We start from the raw sequence: 10,420 nt of genomic DNA on the forward strand, positions 1-10,420 counted from the left end.
TTCAGGCACAAACAAAATACATGACAACGGTGCAGCACCCTGGGGATTGCCAAGAGTGCAATGTGGGACACAATGTAAGTTATGCGTTTTTGTTCACCAGTGTTTGAGGATCGAGGACACAATGACATGCATTCATGTGTCAAGAATATAATGACAAAATACAGTGTGGTAAGCATTATATTATTTTTCAGTTGATTAGGCACCTTTGTGTGACAGATAGCATAAGATACTTCCATCTTCGTTTTTGATTGTTGCTTTTTTCCCTTTTTATCTTGCTGTTTCAGTAAGAAATAAGCGAAAAAATATGTATATTCTAGGCCTATATGAAATAATTGTTATTGTATGATTAAGTATTCTTTTTTTTTTTTTTACTGATATAATGTACGTAACGGCTAATTAAGATTAGCCTAAGTGTTGTATTATTATTATTATTTGTATTTGTATGTTTACTTGTATAATGTAAAGAGGGACTACAGCGACAGGCCCATCGGGCCTTTTGTAGTCTCTCGACTATATATATTATATGCTAACCATTGTTAATGTTATGCTAAAATATGGTCAATAAATGTTTCTTGAATTGAATTGAATTGAAGTACGCGCTATACCTCAGGTCTACCGAATTTTATTTATACTTGGACATGTTTTTATAATCATTTTTATTAGCAAACATGACGCATGGAATGGTCTAACAAGAACAAAATGAATGTTATTTATGTTTTGGGCTTTTGTTTTATAAAGAACCATACTCAATCAAGAGGTGATTTTTATACCCAATGATGCATGTAGTAGGCTAGTAGTAAAATGTGTAAAATTAAGAAAATGTTTACAATTCCATAAAATAGGAAGACAGAAGACATTCAAATTCAATGTTTCGACGATCTATTTAATTCATCCGTTTCAAGAATTACGGTACTTAATATATTTAGCTCAGAAGTGTTCACACTTTGACAACATTTACGAAGTGCATGAGAGCAAGCCAGTTATAACCACAACTCGATCCCGAATGTTGTACACAATAAACGCGTTGTAGGCCCTACTGGCGATGACCTATATAGTAAAGATTCAATGTTAGCAGATGTCTCCACGGTAAGCTCACTCAATTATTATAATTTTAAGGTGCCGGTACCATTGTTATTGTTTAAAAAAACCCCCAAAGATGAACAATTACATTTTACAAATTTACATCGAAAGAAGAATAGCTACTATAGCGATGATGATGTGTAAACAGTGATGACAAAACATAGAGCTTGAAAATGTCTTCATATGTCAATCGAGACCACGTTTCGTGGTGGTAGGTAGGTAGGATGTTTCCTCACACCTAGATGTCAGGACAGATGTCAAAACTATATAAATACATAGTAAATGTTTCAGAATTGGGTGGATAAACGTAGGCATTAAGCTCTGTCTACACTATCAAACTTTATGTGACAAAAAAATGTGTTGTGCCCATATATAGACATGATGATGTCATATCACTACCATATTTGGGCATGTCATTACCATATTTGGGCACATCCCACTTTGTTTGTCAAACTAGTTTGATAGTGTAGACAGAGCACAATACGCATACAAAACAATATAGACTATACAGAGTTGTAAATCCATGTTATGGGGCACTTAATTAATTGTAAACTGTAATATTTTTTTTTGTAATTCTCAGTATCGATAACATGACAATGTGTATTGAAAATGTACTGTTTATTTACCTATCATAACGTCAATAAGGAAGTGTACCAAGCGAACCAAGGTAATATTGCCTTCATTGTAAAATGGATACCAGGTCGTCATCTAGTTTGTCTCCTAGTAGAAGATCTAATCCTAGACGAAAATCTACAATTCAAGAGCAGGGACTGATACGTGCCGTTCTCAACAATGACAGTGAAGAAGTTCAAAGATTAATCAATGACGAAAAGGTTGAAATAGGCACATTAACAGAGGTAAGTTCTTTTATTATTTTATAGGAACTTGTGGATTACCAGAATGTAATAATCAAAATTTGTTTAATGAACAATATTACAGAAAATTCAACAATTATATTTAGTTACCGTTGCATTATGTATGTAAGCCCAGTAGTAAATATTATATAATTGTTATAAATGCATTATGTTTAATAGGTCTAGAACTCAAAATGTAAGAAATGTCACGAGACATCCGCCAATGAAAAGCTTGTTAGGATGATCGTCGTCACTTGTGATTGGTCAAATACTCCACTGCGTTCTTGCGCAATGCGCGGTGCGTCCATGAGTGAGATTTCTTTGCATTTTACAAGATACAAGAACCTTTAAAAGAAATGTCGGTTGAAAAAAGGTGTAAAAGTATAAAACAGTTAAAAGGTTAAAAACGAATTGTTAAAAATAAATATTATATTAATATATGATGAAAAGAACAAAGGATCCAATTGATACAAAATCATTATGAGAGAAATTAGCGTGTTGTTAGATTACTTGGTCGGGGATGCTGTTTATTGACAATTAAATTGTTTTTTTTGTTCAAAATAGCTTGGCAAAACATCTTTCCACCTTGCAGCTGCGAATGGTTACAAATCAATTTGTGAAATTCTAATCAAAGCCAATGCTGATGTTAATAGTACTGACATGGTGAGAATAAATTCCAATAATATTGAATCAAAGAAATTATATAAATACTTATATACTAGCTAAATAATGAAAACACCGTTAGATGACTTGTTATACATTAATAGTGACAACTTTTTTTCGATTAGTATGTTTTGATAGTTCATTGATTGTTTACATTTATATATAAGTATATAATCTTACATGGCTTCCCAATATACAAGTTTTCAGTTGGATTTTTTTTTCCAATTGATAGATAACTTTCTTGGGTTTTTTGCCTCTTTCATTTTCAACTGAATCACCTTTTTCATACATTATGGTTTAGGCCTACTTTATTATAACTCTAAAAAAAAAAAAAAAATATCAGAAATTATAATGTTTTACTTAAATATGAATATGAAAGAAATAAATGTTTATTTGAACTTGAAAATTGTAAACCAGTAATTTTAACTTACGTTTCAAGACAGTTTCGTCAGGTTTACAATCAATGAACTACATATCAATTTGTTTTATATTTGTTATACAAATAGCATAATGCGCTTTAGTTTTTTCAGTTGTAAAAGTGCAGCACGTACTGATGGGGAAAATACTGTGCTGTTACGTACGCGTTAATAGGCCTAAATTATATCCTAAACTGATTCTAAAGGTGTGTCTATTTCTTCCTATATCCAGACTTTCAATGCCAACCATTATTTAAAAAAAATAATTCTAACATACTTCCTTATAATATTGTTGTGATATTATTTCTTTTGTTAAACTCTCTAAACTATTATAACAATTATTGTAACTATAATAACTGGAGGCTCTGTCTTACATGGTCAGTGGATTATTGATGCACTCTGTTATCCTTATATTAGTGTTAAGCGTTATTTAAACAAAAATTATTTCTTACAAAAAACGCCTGACGATAACTACCGTCTACAATATGGATCTCAATTTTATCAGCAAGCAGTTTTCATAGACTCTCTTTTCCCAGACGTGCTTTGAGGTGTACGCATGCCCAGTCCGTTTTTTCAGCCGTAGTAAACAATAAGCTATACCGCATGGTGGTAACTGCTTCCTAATGCTTTCGTTCTCTTGAATAGCCTATAACTGAAGGATCGGCGCGAAAATATGTTTAATCGACAATACTACACGAATTTATTTTTTGTAACGTAATTATTAGGTAAGCTTTAACAATTTGAAAAGTTTTAAAACGTGACCATTTAAATATTATATTTGTAAGTGTTAGCTTTGTAGGTGTTGTATGTACTGCGCATAAGCAAGTTCAGTGGATGTATGGTCGCATTATAAGTGATTTTATTGATTATGAAATGAATAGAAAAATGTTTCTTAAGCCTTGTTCACACACTATCAAACTTTATGTGCCAAAAATGTGATGTGCCCATATATGGACATGAGGATGTCATATCACTACCATATTTAAGCAAGGCCTATCACTACCATATTTGGGCACATCACACTTTGTTTGTCAAACTAGTTTGATAGTATAGACAGAGCACAATACCCATACAAAACAATATAGACTATACAGAGTTGTAAATCCATGTTCTGGGGCACTTAATTGTAAACTGTAATATTTTTTTTATAATTCTCAGTATCGATCAATTGTTTTGTTAAACTATTTTGATAGTGTAGACAGAGCTTTAGATTTACGTGTGACAATAGAAACCCTTAGTAAAGTCATGCTCTAAGTGAAAATTACGAAACCCACAGCCATTACAAAATGTTCAGAAAAGAAAATATGTGTGCTTATAATTCAGGAAGGAAGAAGTCCGCTCCACGAAGCTGCCAAAGAAAACAACTTAGACATTTGCAAGTTGCTAATTGATCGCTCAGCTAACGTCGACCTCAAAGATAACGTAAGATTTCAAATACGTAAACTAATTTACATAATTCATGTATTAATTTATTAATTGTTTTATCTTGTTATTGTTGTGAGTACTTCTAAGGCATGGTTCCCACTAGCGACGCAAGTAACGCAACGACGTATTGACGCAAAGTGCTGTATTGCATAATCACAAGTGGGAACCGACGACGCAATAGTGCTGCAAACATCGCAGGTTTGATTTCACGCAGGCGCGGGGGCAAACACAACTATTGGAAGGTTTAGGCTTTATACAGATAGGCCATAGCTTTTTTCAGGTCTTTAATTACATGTTGTCCTTTGAATCATTGAATCCAGGCCCACATTAATTTATAGAAAGCTCAGAATATGGCATCTACTTGATGTGTTAGTTTTGACATTATATCGACAGAAAGGTTTGACAGCTCTCAGCTTGGCAATTCTGCTTGGTCATTCCACCATCTGTGCGTTTCTTCTTGATAAAAGAGCTGATATTTCATCAAAAGATTGTGTAAGTACATTATGAACAACTACATACGTTAATGGTACCAATGAAGCAGGAGTAGGATGGTAACGGAGATGATGTGAGATATGATAAATTTGATAATTAACTCAACTTAAGGTCCCTTTTGCAAAAAAGGAAAGTTATCTCACAAGTTTTTGCACAAATATATGGAACAGTTTGACCGAGAACCGAGACTTCTGTAAGGGTCTTCAAATCAAAATTGTTTGATGTAATTTATTAATAACTAAGTCTCTGCTGAGTTTTAACATGTATAATGTTGCATGCAGGGCTCCAATGAAAACCAGTTTAAAATGTTTGGGCTACCCTGGGTAAAGAAATGTAATGTAAATTTCAAATTAAATCAAATATACTTTATTCATCATCGTTAAAAATATAAAGAAATCAGAAAAATTGGTCGATAAAGAGATAAAAAGGAAACACGTAAATACTCGAAATGAGCTTGATAAAAGTATCAAATAAATACAAATAAAAAATTATTTGTTATCTTATAGGAAGGCAGGACACCGCTTCATTTGGCTGTCATTGTTAACAATTTCGACATTTGTTGTCGACTCGTTGAAAATAAAGCAACAATTAGAGAAAAGAATAAGGTAACAAGAATTTACAAATACTTAACTAAACCTCTACTAAGTCCTGTCTATTAATGTATCAATTATTATGATAATATTATATCATGATTATTACTTTTTGTATTTTGTTATTATTGGTATTCATTATAATTAGTAATTTTGATTATTCATTCATTTCCTTTATTTTGGATATTTTATTTAAATGTATTTAAATATTATCACTTTGTATTATTTAATGATCTATGGTACAAAGCATATCTCAAAATTTTAAAATGTTGACAATACTTGTATCTTGTATACAAATCATACAAAAAACAAAAATAAAAAGAGAAAAAATGTCACCAGGAAATTAACAATACAAGCAACCACAAAACCAACCTACAATATCCTAAAATATTAGGCCTGTTATTATTGTGTTTCTAGGAAGGTAAATCAGCAATTGACGAAGCCGAGGCTCTAAACCATCGAGCGGTTGCCGACTACTTGAAAAGTGAGGTAATTATAGTGAACGTATTTTATTATGAATTTAATACATCATTTTCATTTCATTTATTTCCCATAATAATAATATACAAAATATAACAAGTAGATCAAAACTTTGAGATTAAAATGATGGTATAACATGGAAGGATGCCTTTATAGGACAAAATGTCACTTAAGCTAAGACCACCAGTAAAACACAAGGCATTTGAATGGCTTATATGAATAAAAAAAAATACAAAGTATGAAAGGAGAAAAAGTAAAGATAAATGGCAGGATGTCATCAATGATTATGTTACAATCTAAACTTCAGATTATCCTGTTTGCTAGCAAGTTTATTTATGTCATTGTTTTCGGAGAAATTATATTAAAATTAATATTTTGATTTGAATATTATGCCTATTATAGGCTAATATACAGGATCTTTTGAAACTAGCAGATGGTGGGCAACCATTAGATGTATTGAGACTGAATATTATCGGCCACCCGATGTCTGGTAAGACAACATTACTCAAAACACTAATACAGGTTTGTTTTATCTTATATATTTTGATATTTCATCAAATCACAGCGACCGAAACTTCCGCATCTTAAGTAATGTTCACACGATCGTTGCCGGAGAAAACTCCGGGCTGCGTATACGCTTTTCGGGCGATGCGTTCACACACGTTTGTATGAAATCCGAAAAGAGTTAGTGTGAATGTGACGGTTTCCATATTAAAAATCTGAAACAATATAAACAGATGGTGCTTCCTCAACTGCTTTCTCTTGTAAATCGTTTCAGACATTAATTGTTCTAATTTAATACCTCTTTAACATTTTATAGAAACGTTGGTCTCCACATCGTCTTCACGAACGACCGAAACTTTCGCATGCACTAGATCACAGAGCAACACCAGGCGTGCGAATAACTAACGTATCCATTCCAAAGGCTGGGAAGTTCAGTGCAAGAGACTTTGCTGGACAGGGTGAATACCATATAACACATACTGCATTCTTCGGCATTCGTAATTCCATTTTCCTAGTGTTGTATGACATAACACTTGAACAGAGGGAACAGCAAAGACAGGTGAGAGTTGTGTTGATACTGTAAAAGAGTGAGATACTATAATCATTTTTGTATTAAACGCAGGCGAGTTGACCAATGACAAGCGACAGCCCGAATAATCCATCGTTTTTGATTGGTCAAATCACTTACTTACGTGTCCCTGCGTTGCGTCCTAAAGCTTGGTTCCCACTAGCGACGTAACGCAACCGACGCAACGTAAGAAAATGCCCTTCAAATAATTGTGTTTGCCCCCACCTGCGTGAAATCAAACCTGCGATTTTTGCAGCACTGTTGCGTCGTCGGTTCCCACTTGTGATTACGCAATACATCACTTTGCGTCAATACGTCGCTGCGTTGCGTTCTAGTGGGAACCACGCTTCACGCAATACAGTACTTGCGTCAATACGTCGTTGCGTTCTAAGTGGGAACCACACTTTAGGAACCGAGCTTAAACTACTCTGAAGATTGGAGTAAACACAGGAGAGAGCGCGTTGGTTTAAAGCAAACGGTTGGATCCCCTAACATTATTTCTCTATTTCTCGTTGTCAATTCTTTGCGGTCAATATGCGTGCCACTGCTTCTTTCTAAGAATAGCTCTTTAAGAACTTTATTGGTTTTTCTTGTAATTTTAAAGTTAAAACATTGGTTGGCTATGATTAAAGCGTGTCAGAGGGAGTCAGTGACGTCAGCATTCCATCCAGATGAAATCAACAGTGGGATCGTGATTGTAGCTACACACAAGGACAACTTAGATGCTGCAAATATTTCTTCAGGTATAGGACACTAATGTTATTGATAGGCCTGGTATTAGTTTGTTAAATAGGTATGATCCTCTGTCATACCAGTAACTCCATAGCAAAGAACTTTTACATAATCACGTATCCGATCCTGCTCAATCGTTTTCATGAGAAATTCTACCCCATTATACAATAGATTTACTATTATTGCAAACAGCAGAGCACTAATATGTATAATGGTTTAACTTAATAGTTCCAATATTTATTTTTCTTTCCAGCAACTTCCATTGCCAGGAAGAATGTCGAGGAGATGAAAAAAGTGTTCTACACTCTTAACATAACTAGTGACGTAATAGTGCTTAAAACACACAAATCGTGGGATGAGCACATAAAACCATTACGTAATGCAATTGAAACTCTTGGAAAGGGTATACGAGTAAGTATACATCCCGCCTCCTCTGTGTGTGTGTGTGTGTGTACTGTATTTATTTATGGATTTTATAGGTTAATGTTTTAACTCATACCATTCTGATGTTATATAAAAGTTTTCTATACTTTATTATAGGGAACAAAACGGGTACCAGTAATATGTCAGAGAATAACCAATCATCTTCCAGATTGGATCGACGAATTAGCTATGGCTCCATTGTTGAGTTTTACTGAGTTTGAAAAACGCGTTAATTCTATAACAAACGCTTTGGTAACGAAAGAACTGCTGAAAACTGCGGCTAGATTTATGACTGACACAGGAGAGGTAAGATTGTATTTGTATAATTATACAAATACATTATAATTCAAAAAGTACATATAGATGCAATTACAATTGCCAATGCAACGAATTACTTTGCGCATGCTCAATTAGGCCTACTCTTTCGCCCTTCTAACAAACTCTCTGATTTCGGCAGCATGTCTTCTTCACATTTTATACTTTTTCCTTCATCGTCTCTGATTCCTTATCGGTGGTAATTACTAATACATTTCATTCATGGTCTACATCTTTTCTGATCTATACTTTTTATAATTTAGATATATTTTGCGGAGCTTCAGAGTGATGACGTGGAAGATCAAGTTGTCATCAATCCCGGCTGGCTGACGTCAGACTTGTTTGGACGACTGTTTGCCAGTAGCCACCACACACTCTTCGATGGTGTGCAGAGAGTTCCAACTAAGATACTCTTTACCTTCAAAGATATAAGTGAAATAGTTAGCAAAATTGCAAACCCAACGATAGTAATACAACTTCTTACACATCTTAACTTAATTCACGAATATAGAGAAGATACTTACATCATTCCAAGTTTATTGCCTTTAGATCTTCCAGCAGTGAAATGGGTAGAGGAGGAGAAATCAGTTTATTTTGGCAGACACATCAAATGTGTTGATGAATCAGATATGTTCACCCCGGGATTTTTCCCATCCCTTCAAGCGACAATTTTAACGCGACTCAATGAGTTCGTAGCGCACAGCACACTTACGCGAAATACGATCAAAAGCGCTGTAGGTTACGTTGAAAGTATTGTGAAAATGTCCAGCGATCAAATGTCTTTATTTGTTGGCGTAAAAGTGGACGATGTGAAACGTAAAGAAGAGTGCAATATACTATTGTCACAACTCATGAATGACGTAGATGATGCTAAGTACCAAGTGTCACAGGGAACTCAAACAGAGATCCGCGTAGTCAGTGTAGCGGACATGAAAAAAGAGTCTGACATCACAGACTGCCAAAGCTATTCAATAAATGACGTTATAAAAGCTGATGGGGGTAACGGCTTTGTCGTCAACTTAAAACGTAGTAAAAATGAACACGTAACTGAATTATTATGTCAAGGACATGACATGACTATCTTGAAAATAAAAGGTTATGAGAGTGACGTTAAATGGTTGAAAGTACAAGTTGTTGAGCAACTTAGAGTTTTCTTAGAACGCGAACGTGCTGCAGATCTGAATGATTACCGAACGTTTGCTGAGAGAATAGGTGTAATGAATGCAATAGATATTAAAAATCTGTCTGAGGTGAACCTTTCTGGAAACGAAGGAAAGTTGCCCATGCTGTTAAGGAGATGGTCCGAGCACCAAGAGAGTTGTAGTAGCATAGGTAGATTATGCGCCATATTGAAGGAGATGGATCGAAATGACGCACTAAATGCGGTTCATAAAATGATGAAGGAAGAAGGATTTGCTCCTGTCTAAACCATGTCAGCTGATTCTCGCGGTATCATGTCTAGCGACAATAAACAGGCAGTAGTATTGTGTCTGCTAACGGCATCAGCCCAAACGTAGCACGCTGTGGTTCGAATCGGAGAAGCATACAGTACTATATCCCATGTGGGACGAAGCTTTCTGTCAGATGACACGATACGTTATGCTGTATTGTCGGTAGACACATGATACCACTTTTGTAACGATTAATTAAGTACCTTAATTCTCAAAAATGAAAATACATCGTTGAAACATTGAAATTGAATGTCTTCTGTCTTCTTATTTGATGAAGTTTTTTATTTTATTTTTTTTATTTTTTAAAAAACATTTTCTTAATTGTACACATTTTTTCTACTACATGCATCATGAATTATATCGGATGGGGGAAAACAATTAAACTCCTATAAATGGCACTTTACATGATTTGAAATTATATGAAACA

At 34.3% G+C, this 10,420-nt stretch overlaps 1 protein-coding gene across 1 annotated transcript; it reads left to right on the forward strand.

Moving 5' to 3' along the window:
- Positions 1-1,055: 1,055 nt before the first annotated feature.
- Positions 1,056-10,211, forward strand: LOC144844752 (death-associated protein kinase 1-like). Its single transcript, XM_078701803.1, has 13 exons — positions 1,056-1,086; positions 1,661-1,937; positions 2,499-2,597; positions 4,337-4,435; positions 4,832-4,930; positions 5,437-5,535; positions 5,938-6,009; positions 6,403-6,522; positions 6,821-7,063; positions 7,677-7,815; positions 8,058-8,215; positions 8,345-8,533; positions 8,806-10,211. Exons 2-13 carry the CDS (start codon positions 1,770-1,772, stop codon positions 9,967-9,969), a joined length of 2,649 nt encoding a protein of 882 aa, XP_078557929.1. The 5' UTR covers positions 1,056-1,086; positions 1,661-1,769; the 3' UTR covers positions 9,970-10,211.
- The last annotated feature ends 209 nt before the right edge of the window (positions 10,212-10,420 follow it).

The sequence above is a fragment of the Antedon bifida genome, chromosome 6, assembly GCF_963402885.1.
Source record: "Antedon bifida chromosome 6, ecAntBifi1.1, whole genome shotgun sequence".
NCBI lineage: Eukaryota > Metazoa > Echinodermata > Crinoidea > Comatulida > Antedonidae > Antedon > Antedon bifida.

What these genes read in the sequence shown, in the direction of transcription:
- LOC144844752 (XM_078701803.1), top strand. Translation starts at nt 1,770, where the DNA reads ATGGATACCAGGTCGTCATCTAGTTTGTCTCCTAGTAGAAGATCTAAT. An exon ending in CAATTAGAGAAAAGAATAAG is followed by an intron (nt 5,536 to 5,937) that starts GTAACAAGAATT and finishes TTGTGTTTCTAG; the next exon opens with GAAGGTAAATCAGCAATTGA. An exon ending in TGCTGCAAATATTTCTTCAG is followed by an intron (nt 7,816 to 8,057) that starts GTATAGGACACT and finishes TTTTCTTTCCAG; the next exon opens with CAACTTCCATTGCCAGGAAG.